This window comes from Linepithema humile, chromosome 7 (genome assembly GCF_040581485.1).
Source record: "Linepithema humile isolate Giens D197 chromosome 7, Lhum_UNIL_v1.0, whole genome shotgun sequence".
Lineage (NCBI taxonomy): Eukaryota > Metazoa > Arthropoda > Insecta > Hymenoptera > Formicidae > Linepithema > Linepithema humile.
In genome coordinates, this window is record NC_090134.1 from 17,311,370 (window position 1) to 17,332,755 (window position 21,386).

At 46.5% G+C, this 21,386-nt stretch overlaps 1 protein-coding gene and 1 long non-coding RNA gene across 8 annotated transcripts in view; one reads left to right on the plus strand and one right to left on the minus strand.

The window, feature by feature from the left end:
• chinmo (Chronologically inappropriate morphogenesis) overlaps positions 1-21,386 on the plus strand; it is a 52,852-nt gene that overhangs the window by 22,045 nt on the left and 9,421 nt on the right. For all 6 annotated transcript variants that reach the window (XM_012363234.2, XM_012363233.2, XM_067359147.1 and 3 more), the window contains 4 exons: positions 5,173-5,393; positions 5,814-6,175; positions 6,557-6,795; positions 6,890-7,177. In XM_012363234.2, coding sequence (XP_012218657.1) covers positions 5,173-5,393; positions 5,814-6,175; positions 6,557-6,795; positions 6,890-7,177 — 1,110 coding nt within the window. The remainder of the gene's footprint in view (positions 1-5,172; positions 5,394-5,813; positions 6,176-6,556; positions 6,796-6,889; positions 7,178-21,386) is intronic.
• Positions 16,389-21,386, minus strand: part of LOC105669996 (uncharacterized) — a 100,949-nt gene continuing 95,951 nt past the window's right edge. For both annotated transcript variants that reach the window (XR_001100352.2, XR_010891222.1), the window contains exon 8: positions 16,389-16,484. This is a non-coding gene — a long non-coding RNA (uncharacterized lncRNA). The remainder of the gene's footprint in view (positions 16,485-21,386) is intronic.

The following is a 21,386-nucleotide window of genomic DNA, read 5'->3' on the forward strand; positions in this document are numbered from 1 at the left end:
GCTGGCCTTCTAGCCGGATGGCCGATGATCTTGCCGGCTCAACTGTGTGTGTGGCCTTCTCCGCTGCTATTTCTATTACAAACATGTAATCCTCTGGTTGGAGGCAGCGCGTCGTTAACGCGGAACTTGCTAGATTGCGGAACTGCGCGACGATTCACCGAGGCTTTGTTGCGATATGAAGATACCGTAATAAAATGTGAGCGTTTCGAGAAACTACGTTGTCAAGATATTATCAGAGCAGATTCCACTTTCGCGGAAATATGTATAAAGAACAATGTTTAACGTGGTTGTTCTGTTATACATAGCAGTTTATAATTGATTCTTTTTAACAATTCGTTATTATTATTAATATTATTATAAAATATGTATTTAAACATATATAACAGATTTAAAATATATTACATACTTTTAAAAATAGATATATTTTATATAAATTTAAATGTATAATATATTTTAAATATATTGTAGTTAAGTCCACTGTAGAGTACAACTCGAGCCGTATTTTTTGTCGATTCTATCTTAGAATTTCGTCACAATGTTGTATTCTAATCGCACTTGAACCGATCTATAGGCCGGGAAAAGTCAACGTTAGACATGTGGAAGGTTCGCGTCAAGGTCTGGTTCGTTAGTATTACAAGGCGAGACGTTACGAAAATGCGACACCTCCACGATAGCAACGGCGGCATTTATCAGATTATTACAGCCTATTGGCTGCGTTAACCTTTCACGGTGGAGAGGGTCGACGCGAGAGGGGGCGGAATCGAAGAAATTAATGCCTCGTTGAGATAAGACTTTTCGGTGGTTGCAATAACAGGCGGCGCGAAGCGAATGCATATTACGCGAGCAGACACGTGCTGATAAAATCCCTCCGAATCACTCGAAATCGTTAATCGAAATTGGGTCAATGACACTGTGCAATTACGCAACGTACAGTAATATTGATTCGTTTGCATGCGCAATTCCTTAACATTGTATGCATTTACATGTCTGACAACGGATGTTGGCGATGTCGTTGACGATGCGATGCGCGAGTGAATATTCATGGTTGAAATTATAGAGACGCTTTGTATTCTTCGCTTGATATAATATTCTTCAATTTCATCGATATTTCGTCAATGTATTCCCTTCGGAGAATATTATATTATCAATCAATGACAATTAAATTCGTAAGAGTGAATAATTATTGACAAAAATTATATTTCTCCAATAGAAATGAATTAGCGCGGTCTTTTAATTCTTAAAAAAGTTCTATTGTAATATATTTAATCAAACTTAATTAAAAACCGCGATCTCTCGGCTCTCTTCTTTGAATGAATCAAGGTTGGTTGTTTCGAAGGCGCATTTATATTCGTCATTCTTTTTCATAGATAAAGCTACTCCCATGAAATCCTTGAATAAATTTTTATAGAACGAGAATAGCGTTCGTAGTCCAAGACATCGAATCGCGAGAGAAGCAGTGTGCAATTAACATTTTTGGACAAAGGCGCGTATCTATTTTTCGCGTCTCAAGTCAGCACCCTTCCTACGCTCGCGCGCACTCGTGTGCGTTCAACACCGATTTATCAGGGGGCAACCTCGAGTTTCACGGTCGCCTCTCCACGTGTCGCTTCTCGCGTATCGCAATGCGTATGTGTTGCGCTCGCTTCTCCTCGTCGCCCCCTCGCGCCGTCACTTATTTTTTTCGACACCACTTTTCGCCGCACTGTGCAGCGAACTTCGAATACGTGCGAAGAAAACGACCTTGGTCCCACGCGGCCATTGGCTGGGCCCAGAAGAAGCTCGATCGGCGATTGGCCCATCGACTTTTCGTACGGACGAACGAGCCGAGCGGAGTCGAGCCGATACGGAACAAGCACACATTCGCCCGCTCGCACGCTCCGCTCGCTAGCACACTCTGCATCATCGACCTTGACGGGGCATTGACCGTCGTTCCCTTCCTTTGGCCGCCTTCCTCTATTTAGAGAGTTTTGTCGTTGCTCTAATCAAATCGACGGCCGCTCTTATCTCTTCGCAAAGCTCCAATACCGCGGGCGCAGCGCGTATCGCTACCGCGCAATCCACGCAAGGGGATGATCGGTCGAAGAACGCTCCGTGTAATTTTCCGGTGCTTCAGCTTCGAGACAACATGTAAACGTGTATGCCGAATATTTTTGAATAATACAAAAACCTGTTCCGATTTAATACCGAGATTTCCGGTTTTATCCAATTACATTTCTCTTTCATAATGTTGTTACACATCAATCATTATATATCTTTCTTAATCCGAAAATCAGAGAATTCGTGCGTATTGTTTGTTTAACGCTATCTTTTGATAAAAATTCACGGTAACTCTTAAGACTTGTCGGTCGCTGACATCGGCACGCGGTTGACATTGACTTGAGAGAGCTACAATTGTTAAATTCATCGGCAGTGTATATTATTCGGTCACGGTGCACGTACAACGCGGCACCGAATTATTATTGCGTGTAGAAGGGGGAACGATGACCGTCGTAAGAGGCTTCGTCAAAAACCCTAACTCTCAAAGAGCTCTACCGGCTGGCCTTGGAATATGAATAGATTGCCCGCGAAGAGTGCATTGCACTGTTGCGTAACTACAAGCGTTTTATTTGCAAGTTTCGTGACGGCAGTGAAACTGCTGGCAACTTTGCTTCTCTTATTACAAAACCTCTTAGTAATCGCGCCGGGACAACAATATTAACGATATATTTCGCAACTCACATTGACAACAGAATTAACTTTTTTATTATTATGTTTTGCCAAATTGCTTTATGTATAGGTATTATATAAGTGCGAAAATATTTCAAACGATAGCTTTTGCACTCTCGCGGCGCCGCCGATGCTATCGCCCACCCGTAATAATCGATAATCTTTGCTCGACGGCATTGCCGTCCGTCTGGTCAAATCTATTCCTTAACTATAAACATTATCGAAATAAATAAGCGCGATCGCTCTGAAAGCGCGCCCGTGCGTTATCTCTACTCGTTCATTCAGTAATAATCGTACTCTCTCGTCGGACTCGATGAGTCGATGACGGTGTTTGCGGCGTGTCATAAACACGTCCTCGAAACCTCCGCGCGTGCACGTTACGCAACGCCGCCGAAATTCTCTGCAACATATCGCGCGTATATTTTGCATGCGCCCTGATAACGGAACGCCCGCATATGTGCGTGAATTGCCGCGCTGCGCCGCATTACAGAATTTATTATAATTCCCCGGTAGCCTCTGTGTTGATAAATTTTGCATATTTTCATTATTTCCACAAGTGTGCAAAAAGTCGCGCGGTAAACTCGGCTGCCGTATCGCGTTCTACGCCTTTCCGAGCGCAGTTCGCAAATACGGGGATCCCGGGAGCTGTAGAATTTTCCGCGTCACAGATAGTGACACAGACTTTCGTGAACGATTTTTCGCGAAGAGTTTGTTATTTTGCATTTTTCTGCGCAATTTGGCATTCCGCCTTCTTTGCCTCCCCTTCACGCTCAACTCTATTGTTCTCGTTGCGCGCGACGCAGTATCGTGCACGCGTATCCGCTTATGAACATTGACATAAGCGATGGCGTAAGCCTTGCCGGCCGGCATAGTCGCAAAACGCCCACACACACGCGCGACTCGGCCGTTGGCCCTTGCATAGCACATAGCAAGCAGAGCGTATATTTGGCGCGGAACACCTGTAACGATACGCGTGACGCTATATTAGGTATGTTATACATCAGCGAGATTATTAATACTCGACGATTACAAATGTGCTGGAATGCAGAAAATTATTTTCGGTCGAAATCCGATATCGGACGTTTCTTACGCTCGTTAGAGATGGATGTTATTATTATACTTGCGGAACAAATTTACGATACGATTTATTTCGGTGCTTGCCGCGGGAGAACACGAACTATCACGGAATCGTGAAACTTCTCTCTCTCTCTCTCTTTCTCTTTCTTCCTCTCCTACACGGATACGCGATCAATTCAATATTCGTCGGATAAGAGACTTGAAATTGGGCGCAACGGGGAGTATACGGAAATTTGATTCCACACCGAGACGAAGTTCAAAGAGTTGGATACACTTTGTGTCCTGGGAGCCACTAGGAAAGACAGGTGCTTTGAGTCACCTGGTTGTGCCTTCGTCACCTTTCTCTTTTCTCTACTCGCACTTGATTTTCTTATTCGGTACTAACGATGAGCCTCCTCCCCGTATTCATCCAAACGCACGCCTGCGACGAGGCGCTTTCATGGAGCGCTCCGTTTTCTTACTTCGCGCACGGGATCGTCATGAAATAACGAAGAGGAATAACGCGCGACGCAGATATTACTCTTGATACTAATATACGTCCGCAAATATTTTTGTGAAAATTAAATAAATTTCAAGAAAGCTGAACAAAACATAATGAAATGTGTGATCGAGCTCTACATTCAATTTATAAATGTAATAGAAAACTGGTGGATTTAAAAAAAAAAAATGTTCCAAGATATCCGGCTTCAGGACATCGCAGAGGCTTCAACGGTCGTTTATGATCATGGCTTCTTTTTTTTCACGCACAACCGTTCCTGAATATCTCAGGCACCCTACGCGATCGCCCATATCGCATTACACGCCCGCGCGCTTGCGAGCGTGCATTATACATACTTGCGCGCGTGAATTACGAATTACGGAAGATCGTGTCCGAAGATGACCTACATACGCAGCGGCCTGCGAGAAAGGGCATCGACGTCAGGCGCGCTTAGGCCTCGGTTCCTTTATGTTTGCGTCGCGGAGAGGGAAATGTGGTGGGCCGGTAAAAAAAAAAAGGGTTCGCCGGTCACCGGTTTCCTTTGCACGCCAAAATTCCCGCGCTCGTACGATAGTGGCCGCTTATATTGTAAGCCGTGAGAAAGAAAAGGCTGAAATGCGAGCGTACTCTTGTGCGTGGACCGAAACTTTTCATGCTAATTGCATGATATCCGAGTTTCGCGCGATAATTAATGCAATTAACATAGTAGAAACACACTTTTGTAACAGCGCATCGAATTAAATTTACAGTAATGCTCACGGTGTTCGAATTAATACTGCTGTTTGCTTCTAATTTTATTCAACTTGGTAAATTAGTATTAATATTTATAATTCACTCATTACTTTTCTTTAGTGGGAACGATAATGATCCCTTCGTAATCACCTACAAGTTCCTATTTATTTGTGTTTCAGGAGTTACATTCAAAGCACACAGGTTAATTCTCGCAGCATGCAGCAAGCACTTTCAGGAGCTATTCGAAGGAATGCCGCCTTCTCCCGCGGGACTGATCGTTATTCTCGACGGGACGAGTGCCCACAATATGGCGTCCCTCCTCGAATTCATGTACCGTGGAGAGGTACACGTTTCCCAGGAATCCCTCAGCTCCTTTCTCAAGGCAGCTGAATGCCTACAAGTACGTGCCTGCCTTTTTCCGTAAATAATGGCCTTAAATAATGTTCCTCGAATAATTGTACACGTGCGACATTATCTATTTTTAAAATGTATCAAGCCTGTCATGAAAACTGTGATGAATAGTTAGGGATCATTTGTCTCGAAGGAAAACGCGTTGTCGCTCTTGTACGAATTGCGTGTTTTTATTCGATATTTTCAAATATTTACCGCAAAGACTCGGCTTTGCAGTTTTTTACTAAAATATAAAAAAATGCTATTAATATCAGCTATACAGAATACTTATTAAAATAATTGATGATATTCCTAGTAAGGAACATTAAAAAAAATAATATTTCTGTAACTTCTTTGATTTATTTTTATCTTGATGATTTTTATATTTGATATTCATGAGTGACGCATATCATTTTCCTTTTCAATGTAGGTTAAAGGTCTAACGTTCGAGCATGAAAAGCTGGCTGTGGCGCAGAGGCTCGTCGCCGAGAGCAACAATACCTTCTCCACGGACGAAGGCAATGGCGGAGGCGGGGGTGGCAGTGGCGGCGGTGGTGATAGCGTTCGGGGTAGTGTCGGAAACGGTAGCGATGGTGCTGTCGGTGCTGGTAGAATCGGCGGCAATGGGGGCGGCGGCGTCGGCGACGTGAATGATATGAGCGAGGCGGGCGAGGCCACCATGGTGAGGAATACTATGAAGAGGACCCAAACACCGTCGCCCGTCCCGGCGTATCCCGTGCCCCCCATGTACGCTTCTCATTACTACGACAGTCCGTCGAAGAGGCTGATGAGGTAAGGATATTTCACCGCGTAAAGAGTTTTATGGGAAATGCGACCTTCTTTACGTTCTAATGGCGATGACGTGACAATCCGCGGACGGTGGAGTGATAAATAACGCGCGATGTCTTAAAATTGTCCCTTCGACGAAATGGCTTTTTACGATTTCCGGCTTTAATTCGTCGGAAAATTTTATTTTATTTCAAATTTTTAATGTCGCGCAATTGTGTGATTCAGCGATTTTCGCCGTAAAGAATTTCTCCTTCGTACTTCTTTCATTCGTTTTTCCGGTTTCACCGGCTTCCGCCTCGTGTTACGTGTGTTTACCAAATATTCGCGCCGCATGACGCGCTTACGGATTACACGCGTGGAATTCTGCGAGTTGTGTATTTTTAGATCGCCGAGCGACGTCGATTCGCTGGGAAGAGCGAGCGTGTTGTGCGACGGCGCTACCCTGCGGCCGAGGTCCGTTCCGGAGAACCACTTATACACTCAATCGTTCATCCATTCCTCCGAAACTCCTTCGCTTCCCCACACCGCACCGCACACGCCCACGGAACTGGAACAGCTGGAGCGAGCGCGATCCGAGGAGCGCAACAACTGTCTCTCTGAGCTCAAGGAGAGCGTTGCCGAAGGTAAGACATTAACATTTCGCACCCTCCGAGATCGACGTAGAACCGGTGATCGAGCGGATTCCACGAAAGACTGAAATTTTCCATCGTGTCGCAGATCTTCGAATAAAACAGGAGCCAGTGGCACCGGTCGGATTGACCGATCGGGAAAGGGCAGAAAAGTTGGCGGAGAGGTTGTCCGGCGAGTCTTATCCCGGACGGGGGTTTGACGCGAGCGCGTACGGCCCGAATTCGGACCATCTGCCGCACGGAGCGCAGCTGGGTCCGGTGATGGTGTCGATGCCGCCAGCTCATCCGCCGACTCCCGATCAAAGTCCCGCGCCCACCACGCCCGCTATGTGGAATGCGAAGATCAACAAGGCCAGCACTGTCTCCACTATGGGCGGTGAGTGCCATTCATTGTTTTTGCATCGCGCGAGATTCGACAATGTGTGTTCCTCCACACATGTGTTGCCATGCATATGCAAAGCGGCGCGACTGCGAATTTAATTTAACATAATCCAAATGGTGAGTTCGCAGCTCCGTCGCTCGTATATTAAAAAAGAAGGAAAGAAAGAAAGGAAACACACGGAAAGATTGGATTTGCTGGAAATTATTTCTGTCGACTCGCGGCAAATCCACGCTCACTCGCGAAATACGGGTCGCATATTTACGTCAACGAATAATATTAGATCGCAAACATTCGTGCGCGAGAGATAACGATGTAGCTATTAACACATGAAATCAAGGTTGATGTAGTGAGTGAACGGGCGGAGTTTGCGAGGTTTGTTGAACCTTGCACGCACGCGCGCCTCGCACCACGTGTGTTTTGATCCATCGCCAAAATATACAGCGTGTACATAAATGATTAATTCCTTTATACTGTCGTTTTGAATAATTATGTTTTATAACATCGAGACACGACTCGCGGCACCGGCGACATAATTCGGAGATTGCTTAACGATCTCTCTCTTTCTCTCTTTCGTTTTCTCTCTTTCTCTCTGTCGAAACCCGTAGGCAGTCTTGATCCGATAGACTTTATCTGGTCTGATGCGCCGGGTAAGAGGGGCCTTCTGGCCACGAAGTTACCAAATGCATGGACGTTGCATCATCGGTTGCACGTGGAGCCTAACTGCGGATGTTGCAACTGCCGCATTCCTCATCCTTCTATCATTCTTCTTCTTCTACGTTCTTCTGAGTCATCTCGCGGCGCGATAAAACGGTGCATCGTAAAAAGCAACGAACCGTCTGGAGCTTTTGAAAAAGCATCCCATGTTCTTTCAGCTGTGAAATCTTTCAACGAACTCGCAGCTCGTAATTTTCCTTTCGCCGTTCAATTTCTTAATTTTCAACGCGGGAAAGGGAAAAATCGATTTGGGATTTGATCGAAGAATTCACAGGCGGAAGATAACACGGCCGGTTTTCGCAACGGTTTCGTGTGGATCTTTTTTCGTCGTCCACGTGTACGTCAGTCTCCGCTTCGGCGACGCTCTAACGCGCAGAAAGAGAGAGCGACGACGCCGTGGACGGACGTTGGATTTACAGGGTCTCCCCGTCCAAGCCCCCGGCGCCGTGGTGCCTTACGACTTGCCTTCACGGTGTGAACAAAGTGTACAAAGAGGATGCAGGCGACGGTGCAGCCATTGGGAACATCTTTTGCTTCGGCGAGCAAATCACCGAGCGTGATGCTACGACGACGTGCCACGTGAAACGGACACCGGCGTACCAACACCGACGAACCCCAGGGCTGGCCGGCGTCGGCGTCGCGGTGGCCACACGGCCGTCGCGGATGATGCTCCGACCATTTTTAATCGTCCGCTCGCTCGCCCGCCGCAAAGAAAGTAACGAAGCGGCAACTAATGCAACGGTTATTGACATTAGGCCCGCAGAGGAGAAAGGGCAAAGAAACGGGAAGGGCGGGAGGGGGTGGCCGAAGGGGGTCTGTGCACGTTAAACGTGCTCAGGGAAGAGTGAAAGAAGTCGCCGATAGACGGAGGAGCATCCGTGCGATCCGCTCGAAAGACTTCCTTTGCACTTTCAGCTACATTACTCCGCGATCCTCAAAGATTCTCCAGCGTTGCGTATTAGAAAAAAAAAAAAAAAGATTATCATCGCGGAGAAGCCCCGAGTGCGAGAAGCGAGATCGACGACATCGGGACGAGAAATTTTGTTTTACCGCTCTTCAATTATTCAAAAGCCGCGCGGACAAAGACGCAGAGGCGAAGAAGTGAATATCTCTGAAAAGAGGCACATTATAAAAAAAAAAAACGTAGGATCACACAAGGCAGTCTCGGCACTATTGCGCTAATGTAGGTGTGACCGTGGCGAGTATTGCCAGAGCTCTTTCAGCTCGTCGAGGAGAAATGCGACGGAGAATCGCGCGGTGAGAAAAATCGTGACCGCTACAGTGTGTCGAGTTTATTCTATCGGAGTACAGTTATGCTCACGGAACACCGGTCGTCGTTAGGTGTTACTTTTTGTTAGATCCTACGCGCGAGTTGTGTTAGAAACTGCGCCTCGCCCGTCCCGATCATACTCACGGTGTGGAATTTACGCGACGTGTTGCGCAAGTTGTTTGGTGCGAAAAGAACACACGCCGGAGCGATACCTCGTGTTTCCATAGATTTGAATTTTATAGAAGGTTCTTCGCGCACCGGCTTCAAATTAGAATCGCTTTTTATTACGCTTCCAATGGCGTAATACTCTCAGGCTTCTTATATTTTCTATAATTGGCTATTCGTATTAGACAGTAAATAATCAAACGTAATAAATTAACGGCTCGACATAAGAAGCGTTTAAACTGAGAATAAAAACTTCGAAGAAAATTACTTTTCAAACTTTATTATTTAAAAAATAAGTACCGAAAGAAAATAATTCGTGTACTTTTGTAAGTCGTGGCGTTTGATCTCACCGCTGATTGCATTCGTAGAAGTATTAAAGAACGGTCGTATAGGTAGATGAAAGCTATAAAGTTTGAAATTAACCGCAAGAAAAGTATCTTACTTCGAAAGTATCTCACAGTTATTTATATTTTATTTCACTTTTGTTTCTTTTTTCTTTAACATCCTAGTTTCTACAAAATTTCAAAATTCCTTGACTTTCTACTGCAAATAACATCTCGTGCGTTTGTAGAACAATCGATTAATATCGCTGTCGCACAGTCATTCCGCAGTCGGGTTTAATGCGAAAAAAAATTACACTTCGCACTGTTTGCATTTTCATACGCGGAAAAAGTTTTTCAATTTATCGCCGTGGTACAAACGCACCATAAAATGTTTACCCCGCCGTCGGAACCGAGTTCATTACCATTTTATTTTCCGACCCTCAATCATCCTGCAACGCTCGCATCGCGTTCGTTATTAATGCAGTTATCACGCAGTTCAATTACAGCGAGAGCCCGTCGGCCATTCGCGGCGGTCCGACAATAGCACTTTGTACGCACAATAGAAAATGCGGAGGCGTAGTGTAGGGCGATATATGTGGAATGACATGTGGAAAGTGAAAGCGCTCGCGTGGAAAGAGAGCTAACGTGTCTCGGTTGGTCCGTTCTTTCGAAGAATGTTTCATATTGCTTAATCTTTTTCTCGCTAACTGCGCCATGCGTGCACCGTTGGAGACGACGACACGCGAGAGCTGCGGAGCACTCGCCGCGTCCCTCGCTCGTACTCACGCTTGAATTATGAATGAAGTTCCGTGCGAAGGAGGAAGGGAGGAAAGGGACGGTGCAGTTGCATTGGACACGTGTGGATTCACACACAGGTGCACTCTTCGCCAGCCGGCTTTCCTCAGCCGATTATTTCTTCTCTTGCTTCCTTTCTCTCTCTCTCTCTCTCTCTCTCTCTTTCTCTCTTTTTAAAATTTTCTTCGTAAACTTTCGCAACCCTTCTGCCATTTCGTACCTCGGATAATTTCAACGATATTCAACCGAACGTACGACAACGAAAGCGACGAACTTCGACGCGAGAGATAGAAAAAGAGAGGGAGACAGAAAGAGAGAGTGAGCACTCGTGCAGCACGAGCGGTGACTCGTTTAAACATTAATCCGTCATTTCCGAGTATTAATTCTACATGCGCCGTCGCGGCGACGACATTCGACTATACGGTTTCGTGTCGCCGAGGAAGACACGAAGGGTTGCTTGAGGTAAATATTGTCAACGATAGCGGCGGAGGGACGCAAGATTATAAGAATCGCTATCGCCGATATAAAGGAAAGGTATATTTTTACGTATATTCTTGTCGGCACCTTTCCGCGCGCGCGCGTTGGGAGAAGTTGTGCGTTGTTAACTCTAAAAACGTGTCATTAGATATTCTTATATATATATATACATTTCTCTATCTCGTATGATGCAAAGTAACATATAAATATTTTTTTAATATTATTTTTTTTCAAAATTCTTGATAAATATAATTAAAAATTTCTATTTAATATTCTTGAACAAATTTATATAAATTTTCATATCTAAATTTGATTGTTCGGTGATTGCATTATATAATTTTTCGTTCTCCCCGAGTTTCATGTGTATATGCACGCGAGCATTACATGCTATTTAAAAAGAAGGCCGCTCATTCGGGCTAGCTGCTTCTTAGAAGCGATTAGACGCAATTCAGCCTCGCCACGGCATTCTGCTGTCGTCGTCACGAGACCTTCCATCGCCGAAAATTGTTGCACAAGAAGAATACGAAGCTTTCGCCCGTTACGTTGCGGCAATGCGTCGAAAATCATGCAACCGCGCTAGCTTTCCTTCCTACACACAGCTATTTAAACGCTGATTCCGTTACATCAAGACTTTGAAACAATGTATAATGAAATGCATGTCCTATTTTCGTGCCCGCCTCGCAACGGATTGTTCAATTCGTACCGATAAACGAATTATTCCATACACGTTACGTCATTAGCGAAACACGAAATAATTATATTCGATCTACTTTTTCATTTCTTTAATCGTCTTTTTTTTTCATTGCTATGTAAATCGAAGTCGGTTCAATTTGTCGGTTCGATATCGATAAACGATTTCGCATGCATTAATAAAATACGGGATAATTTTATTTGATGTAATTTTTTATTCATTCCATTTTTTATTTACGATGTAAACTAAAATCAAATCGATCAACCGGCCCTTTGTACATGACGTTGCCAATAAAAGTAGCTATTTTCGAGACGTGAGAAAATAGCGGGTTCCCTCCTAAGACAAGGCAGCAGATCCCTCGTGAGTTATGAGTTTAGACTGTTTGGACGTTCTCGAGAGAGGATGCGAAAGACTGGCTGCTATGTGTGTCATGGCCAGGCGTGCGGTGTTTTAGAAAGAGAGTTAGAAGAGCACGAGCCGGCCGTTCTCTTCGCTGCAAATTATGTTCGGAGAAGAAAACGTTCACGCGTGCCCGTCGAACTTCCTGAAATCGTCTACGGTGCCTCGGCCGAGGCATCATGAATAAAACAAGACGAATTTTATATTTAACACGCGCGAAGAAACGTATAAGTGTGTAAACACAGAAATATTTATGCGCGTAAACTCATGATCGATATTCACCAAGTATCCAACGTAGCATTTGACAGGAGTGCGGCCAGAATATGGTATGATAGACATCCCCAACGGTTCGTATTGATCGAGCGGGGGCGGTAGTATGCGGTAGAATCGCAGTAACCCGAATTAGAGGCCGCCCGTCCGACCGCGGCCGAAAATTGTTCGATTACTTCGTAGATTGCACGAAATTATTATCTGCCCTTCGGAGTTACGGTCGCTTATTCGACAAATAAGCCATATCTCACTCACCGCGACAATAATGTCGCACTATCGCGCGGCTATCGAGGACAAAGCGACTTCCATGTATCGAACATTAATCCTCGCTCAGATCTGAGAGATCGATTACAATTGAAGAATGTCCAAATTCGCGGAATTCACGACGTAATAAAGTTCCTTCGTATGAAAGTTCGTACGTTTACATACGTACGTACAAATATATATCGTTCCATAGCGTGTTTTTCTAACTGCGCACGTACCGAATGTGTTTCCTATTGATTTGGTTGGTGTAGCGAAAAGCCAATGTTGACTACAATTTAAAAAATATTATCTTTCGATATTGGCAAAATATTAGTTTTTTCGTCGTTAAAAAAATACAACGCGTATACTTATATATAGCGATATCTAAACGCGCATTACAGCTATCAGGAAATCGAAACTGGTTATGCCACGCGAAAACGGGCTTATCATCGGTGTCGTAACGATTGCAACGATTGCACGTACGTGTTCTCAGTAGGTCGAGGCGCAGAAATGTAGGAGGAGAAGGGCAAGGGGGGACGAGCGAGATACGATCATCTGGTTGGCCTGTGATAACGCCCAATCTTGATGTCGCCCACACACGCATGGCGTAGTGCCTCGCGTTTTTTTTTTTTCCTCGTGGGGCCAAGCACGAAAACTCCTCGGCTGCACGTATTGTTTTGTCACGCGCGCACGCACACGAACTGTGACATGTATAGCTCTCGCTATTAACCGTTAGACCACCGACGATGGAAGAAAAAGAGGGAGAGAGAGACAGAGAGAATGAGAGAGGCAGAGTATCCGCGGCATATACAACACTGAATTCGGGTCACGAAATAATTCATGATAAGGCCATTGGAGCACCCGCTCGTACGAGCAAACTGATAAATGAAGGAACGCAGCCGAAAAAAACAAAAAAAGAGACAACGAAATGCGCTCGTTCCTTTCGCTGAAGGTCTAGTTTTTCGTGAATTGATGATAGCATACACCCGGTGTAACGCAAATGTGTGCCCACGAACATATGGATATGCATTATTAAGCAGAATAATGGCCATTATCGGCATACGATAGATGTGGAATTGTTGATAAACGACGTGCTACGGGCGACGATTATTTATGTACGCGATGGAATCGGATCGATATATGTAGTTGCGTTACTCGACTCGCTAAAGTTAAATCGCATTCGACAAATAATCGGAACTGGCGATATAAATTTCTGGAAGAGAATTTTTTTCGCGAGAAATAAATCGTCGGCAAATTAAAATACAATTCCACGCTGCTTAATAATTGGCAAAGTTTTAAGACACCGAGCCCGAAAGCTTCATAAAGGCCGTGAGAAAAACGCACTTTGCATCGGAGGATGTACCCAATTAAATCGCAAAATTTAATCGCACTCCAATTCGTGGCATTAAACATGCGGTACGGCAAAGGCTGTAATTTGCATAATGTTGCGCTCGTAATTTGTTCGCACATATCCGTATCGTTTAATGACGGTAATTGCCACGCGTGTTATTAACGGAATCGAGAAGCATCATTTTCACGGAAGTAGTGGTTATTCGATTATTTATCGAGCAATGACCTATAACTGTCTTATAAAAATATCCAGCTATTCATGCCAAGAATTAACAGTTATAAAACACATCGACTCGCATCCACTATTTTTCCTTTTATGATTTCCGATTAAAAAATTTTGTTCTATTACTTTTGATCGTCCAGCCTTTAATGTTTTATCATTCTAATTACTTCGTTTCACTTTTCTCTTTTTTATTTATAAATTGCATTGTACGAACCCGCGTGTTCGCGGAAGCCCAGACAAAGCCTCGTCGATATTCGCGGCCATAAATTTTTCATTCATTTTCATTAATCGCCAGCAGCCCCCTTCGAGGGCCGAATTTTTTGTCGTCGCGAGCGACGCATTTTTTCGACGCTTCCTCCGCGCGCAAGGACAAAATAGCCGAACTGTGGTCTCCCCCCCCCCCCCTTGTGTGCGAACCCCCTCTTCCGCAAGCTTTATTACCATACTCCTCGCACCGGCGGCGAGGTTCGAATAAAACAACGGGCGCTGCGAACCGGCGTTACCCTCCGCCCACGCACAATATGCGTAACCCTATCTTCGTTGGATATCCTCCGTTCCTCGCCGCGCCCTCCCCGGCTCAGGTTTTCCTACACACAAAGGACAAATGCTGGCTCGGTCGTGCCTCCTCTCTCTCTTATCGTTGCTGCATCGTGCGTGAGAAGAGGGAACCGCGGCTGCTCTACAACGAGAGACCGGTGGAGTGGGTCAGGTCTCACGCGTATGCGTACGCACGACCGGCGTGTGATGTTCCTCGAAATGAGCGAATCGCTTGATCCGTGTGTCTTGATAATATTTTTTTTCACAATTGTTATTTGATCTAGATCAAATCTATAAGATTATCTCGAGCGAAACAGGATGTTTACCAAAAATTGCATATACTTGCTGTAAAAATGAATTCACAATTTCTCAGGTAAAAATGAATTCGCAATTTCGGGGTTTCGCAAAGCTGGGTGAAATTCGTACGCCGCTCGACGCGTTAATGGTTCTGTCTCGATGCACAGGCATGGGAATTAGGCTCGCGTAACGCACGCTCACGCGCTCCGTGCGTGTATACGGCGCACCGCGTGCGCTGCGTCATTGCGTGAGATTTGCGACGCGTACGCGGGATAGCGCCAGCTGCTCGACGCCCAGGCGCGTATATTTTCGTGGCAAGAAGGTGGGGGTGGATCGCCAAATTGGGCGGCCGGGCGTGGGTGTAAATTTACTGCAGTACCACCATCAGGTCTTGTGAATTCGCCCGGCGAATCCGTCACACGTGGCCTTTTCGCCAAAATTGTTTATGCCAAAATTATTCCGTACACGATGAATGACTCATTATGCCTATCATTAATTGCAATTCAAATCGCGCCATGTAGTAATAATATTATCAGATATACCGTCCACATATGTTATACGAATAATATTGATGCCACCGATTGCGTGCAATTTAAATAATCGCCAATTATTTTTTTGCTTATTACGCAACGAGAGATTGTAGCGAATTTAAAAAAAAATAGATTCTGTTATTCGCGTTAAAATTCGCACTTTTACTATTCTTTTCTTAATGAAATTCCCCTTTTATCAACAAGGAGGGAGATATAAAAATAAATTTGTTATTCACGCATAATGCTGAAAACGTCCTTCGGTATCGTTATGAGAAATTTTAGAAGGTCTTCGCATTTTTTGCAACGTGTCGTAGGGCGACGCGCGGCTCTCGCGCCGGGCCTACACGCTCGCGGCGCGTACAAATCAATAACGAATGCGTGCGTGCAAGAGGCTGCGTGTGTGCAACGACGCCCCCGTAGGTGTGTTAGTACACGTGCCGCCAAACTTCGTAGATCTCGCGTGCTTCGGACGCATAAGCTCCGATGCTGTGTGCGAGCGAATATAAACCGCGCGAAGGAGCGTGACGCCGCAACCTGGCGTTCTCGCGCGCGCGAATCGTATAATCGTATGTCGCAGCTGGAAAATTATGTCTACACTATTTTCATCGCGGACTCGCAGACGCTCGGGGACACGCAGCTTTTTCAGAACGAACGCCCGCGCGTCGAGGAAGTGACGAGTCGTCGTGGAACGTGGGCGAACGTAATCTTCGGAGACATAAATCGCGCGAATGTTGCGTCGAGATAATAGTTACACGACGCCAGTAATACTTCGCTATTGCGGCACAATAATATTTATAATACATTTGGCAATTGCTTGCCGTATTAAAAGTCGTCCTTCGAAGAAGTCGATTGCGAAAGAAAGTAGATTTTTTCATTTCAAAAATTAATTATACTTGCAATAACAGAATTTTGCATTTCTTACCTTGATCATTCCATTCGGCGGATTCCGAGAAGATTGCAGTCCCCAAATTCCTCTACACGGCAGTAGAAACGGATTTTTGCGGTCAGCCGAATTTCCTGAAAAGAGATGAGTGTGTTATTCTTAAAATACGGGGCACAATGAATACAAAAATATAAATGATTTCTTTGCAGCTTATTCTTCTATTCTTAATTTTCAACCCTCTTGCTATTCGGGTTGCTCTTCAATCATAAAAACAACCCTTTTTGCTGTTTTTTATTCTTTATATATCTGCAACCATATACATAATAAGCTAAGATGCATAATGGAGGCCTTTCCTCGAAATCCTTCCTATTCTTGACTATTTACGAGCAGGCCGAATCGCTTTGCTGACTCGATGGCCAAAGTATTCCAGAATTTCAACAAGCCAATTCTCTCTCCGCGGCCCTGAGGAGGTCAGGAAGACCTTCGTCACTCCCTGTCCCAACAGCGTCGCTCTCTCGACATCGCGATATTTCGAAAACGGAAAGCGGTGCTCCGCGCCGAGACGCTTTAACGAACTCCAGAAGAGAGAGAGAGAGAGAGGGAGAGAGTGACGGTCGCCTTTCTATCGGAACGTACTTTCACTTTAAGCAACATTAATAGAGACAGCATTGTTGCAAGGTCAGTCATGCGCCTGTTTACATATACTATCGCGGCGGAGAGTTAGTCACTCGGGTTTGTCACTCACGCATGGAAGATAGGATCTCTATTCTATTTAGAATTCCGGAGAAGTCGCTGCCGATACCGATATATGAGCGATAGTACACATCGTATGCAGCTCATAAGGACATTGCGATTCCGAGAGGCGCGGGAAGTGGACCGTTGTGCGGGTTATGGTTCAACTCCGGTCTCGGAGGGGTTAAAAAAGGGAGAGGGGTGCACGCCGTACACCGCCATCCCTTGCAGAATCGACCGTGGAGTGCCAAGCCGGGATAGGAACAGCGGGGGAGGCCTGGGCTCCCCCTTGATTTCGGGTTGCAACGCACGCTGCTTGACATTGATTTTCCACCGCCCCGCCCCGCGTCCTCCTCTATCACTCTCCATTTCAGTCCTCGGCCCCTCTCCTTCGCACCAATCCTCGACATTATTGCCTCTCCCGCTCGCTCTTATCGCGCCGCGGTCTCTTATCCTTCCTACTCGCCCGTCCCTTTGTCTCCCCCCCCTCCCTCCCACTGCTCCCCTCTTCCGGCCCTGCGTGCCTCCTCTACCTCCTCCGCGTTCCTCTTCCTATCGTTCGAAGCTCGCCCGAGCGGCGACCAATTTGGCGCCACCGAACGAAATGTGTCAAGGCCTGGCGAGATACAACGCCACACACGCACGGTCTTCCTATCCCTCTTCGCGCGGCGTTTTTAACCGTCCGCAGGGTGCACGCTCGGCCGAAATCGCGGTCGACTTCGATTTCTACATAACGAAACCCTATAATAGAATTCAGAGACCGTTGGATCTCTTTCGTCTTTCCTCTCTCCTTTCATCACGAATTTGCTGCCGCGAAACGAATTATCATTATTCCGATTATTTCGTCCTTATTTCTATTTCGCGTTCCACGAGCTGCTCGAATTACATGATACCATCTTGATTCTGGGCCGCCCGTCCTCCATTTTCCCAGCGTGCGTTCACGCACGCGTCAGCGTGTAAGATATCAGCGGAGGCGCGAGATCGCGCGCCACGCATCCGGGAGGGCCGAAAATGAGGACGGTGGGCCGAGGACGAGCCGCTCGCTGATAACAGCGATACGGTCGGCCGGCGACGGCGGCGGTCTCGCCGATCGATCGACGTCCAGAGCCTCGAAGACGCGCGTTGCGGTAGGGCTGTGTGTATTGGGAGTCACTTTTCGCGCGCGTCTTACACGTTTGTTCGATCCATTCAGCCACAAAAGGGAGAAAAGGGTCAGGTCGCCGTGGCCAGTGAGGGGAGACGGGGGAATGGAAAGACCTTGGAGACTGCTGCTGCGTTTCGTAACGTAACCTTTCCATTTTGCCGTCTCCCGCTCGACCGCTCCCACCCGCGGACCTCTCCTCAGGCCTCTTTCCTTATTCCGTCGCCTTCGCCAGCCTCCCCTCTCCACCACGCCCGAGCCCTTCGGTCAAACACGCACGATTCCTCCGAGAATTCGGAGGCCCCGGCGTTCCAGATTGCTCCGCGACTTCCTCCGTCTCATTCCGGACCATCAACTCGCGCGACTCTCAGCGTCTGCCCGCTTCGGGACGTGACGATAATTCGAGGCGCGAGCGAGAGCCCGGGCTCTCGGGAGACTAATTGGATCGCTTAATTATTTTCCGACGAGCGTTCGCTCTACCCTTCGGGACGATTTAATAACGCGCGACGCGAAGGGGAAAAGATGAGATTCGTTCTGGTAGATTCCGAGTAACACTTTTCCGTTGTAGCACTTCTCGATCGGCGTGCCTCGACTTCAAGGGTTTCGCGCAGAACGGAATTCGCGTCCGAGGAACTTCGGCGCCGCACCGACTCTCTTTCTGTTTCTCTCTTTTTTTCTCTCTCTCTCTCTCTCTCTCTCTCTTTCTCACACCTTAATACATTCGGGAACGAAACTATGTGTGGTAATCATCGATAAACACGAGACTCGGGCGGATCGGCGATTTCTTGGGCGGCGCAGATGGCGCGGGCACCTTTCCCAGAAGCGCGCGGTCGTGCCGCTTCCTGGCCGGCACCGTTTTGCGTTTCTGCATGTTTCAGAGGCGTACCTACCCCGCGGCTTCGTCCCGTCCTTTCTCCTGCCGATGATCCGCCACCGGCGAGAGGGAGAGGGAACTCGCTTCCTTTCTCTCTCCTTTCCTCCTTCGGTGCCAGCCGGCCGGCCGCGCCTCTTTCTCTCTCTCTCTTCCGGCTTACAGCGTCTTCGCGCGTACGCGCGCCTTTGTTCCGGCGCGCGGGTCCTTTGTGAATTTCATAGTCAGCTGCACGAGAGGCCGAGCTGCCCCGCGGCCCCGTTTACATTTTCTACGATGCCACGGCTCTCTATTTTTAGGCGCTGTCCGCGCCGAGAAAGCCGGCGCGGTTCCGCGCGTCGTTGTTAACCGCACGCGTGTCATCTCACCGTCGCAGCTATATCGTCATCCGCCCGTATTTTCAGCGCGAATTTCACGATAAATGCGGTCGTTTGTTCCGCGCCCAGTCACGTTGACACCGGGCACAATTTTCGCATCAGACAAATAAATCTCAGAATCCGAGCGTGGCGTTGAATAAATGACAATACGCGTGCACCAATTTACAAAAATAATAAAAATTGGCAAAAAAAAATTAAAAACTCGAACTCGAATATCGGTGGGAAATTTCCAAAGTTCGATTTCTGCGTACGAAGTTGTCCGGCCACGGTTATTACGTCGTACACGCATACGCTCTCTTCCACTCGCACCCACAATTATTTATGCGTTGCATGTGGTTGTAACGATTTTTACGAAGATCTAGCGTGTGACCAGCTCGTTCGAACACGACGTCTTCTCATCGCCCGCATCTCCTCTTTGCTGTTTCTTGTGACACTTGAATGCTTCGGAACGCGCGAGGAATCCTTTCGGAGAGCACGGTTTTGATGGTGGGCGGTCTAACGTTCCTTTCTTTGTTTTCGGCCCGCCGCCGAACTGTTCCCGATTAATCTATATAATTTCCATAATGACACGGTGCGGCCTCCTCACGCAGCCCGCTAGTGAATGGCCCGTTCAGTTATGGTCGTAGAAACGCGAACGCGATTTCGGCCAATTCATCGAACGTGATTTTTTCAACGTGGAATTATGTTGGAAGATGTTATTATTGTTAAATGCGCGCACGTGCAATGACGTCATCGCCGATGATGCTCTGACGAACCGACTCGCCGGGAGAATGTCGTTAGAACCGCCGCAGCATCTCTTTGTGAATAAAGAAAAAGAAATCCCAAATGGGGCAACGTGCGTACAAGTTAATGCGCGTTTCGCTCGGACAAAATGTCATTGGTACAGTGCGCAGTTTTTCGGCCTCACAAAGAGCTTCTTGCTACATTGTGATGAGGATCGGTGTCACGGTCAGCCCGCGCTATCGTCAGTTTCTCTAACGCTAATGACATTGGGCAAAGAATTTCGGATTTTTTTTTGTCCCAGATATCGCATTGTACGAGTCGAACAGTATTTTTCTGCTGAATTTTAATACTTGGTTATTCTTATTTTTTCCGCATCACGTAGATCCTTCAAAGGTACGCTGTGTTATATTTAATAAATGGCCAGTTTACATCAAAATATACAATCAACTAACCGCTATATTCTTTTTGGGATTCGTCTCTTTCAAATATTTTACAGTAAAAAATCCAACTCAATATTTGATAGTACAGAAACGTTCGTGAAAGAATATTAATTTGATAAAAGATCCAATATAATAACCAAAGGTGATCGAAAAATTCCGACTACCTAAGTTTAGGAATTTAGCGTAAAAGAGAGAGGTATGCAGGAAGCGCTGAAAATATTGCGCATGATGAAAATTATTTATCAGCACGATCGGTTGCGCGCGTTGGCGCGTAGCGAGAAGGCCGAGCCGGTGATCGTCGTAAATGGTACTTCGAGCGCAAGTTAATCGGACTGGATAGGAAGTATATTAAAGCTCGTGGAACCCGAGGTTGGCCTTGCACGCGCCAACAATCTCGGAGGCATTGGCCTAATGTTCCACCATGAATCGTCCGCCTGAGCCCGAACTTTGTTTTCTTCTCGCCGATGGGACTAATGGCGAAGCGCGGCTGCGCGGGCGAAAAAAAACTGTGTATGTGTGCGAGAAAGAGAGAAAGAAAAAAAGAGAGGCCGGGTTGCGCAATCTGCATCCACGCTTCCTTCCACGAAGGTTTCGCGCGTATATACGCAGCGCGCGAGCAATAGCTATGATTAGCTTAGAGGCGATATCAAGTAAATCGAGCGATCGTGAAAAAAAACTCTAACTCCGCTCGGAAGAGAAAAATGTTTTTCTTTACACTTCTTTGTGTATCGCCGCCGTGAGATATTCTTTTT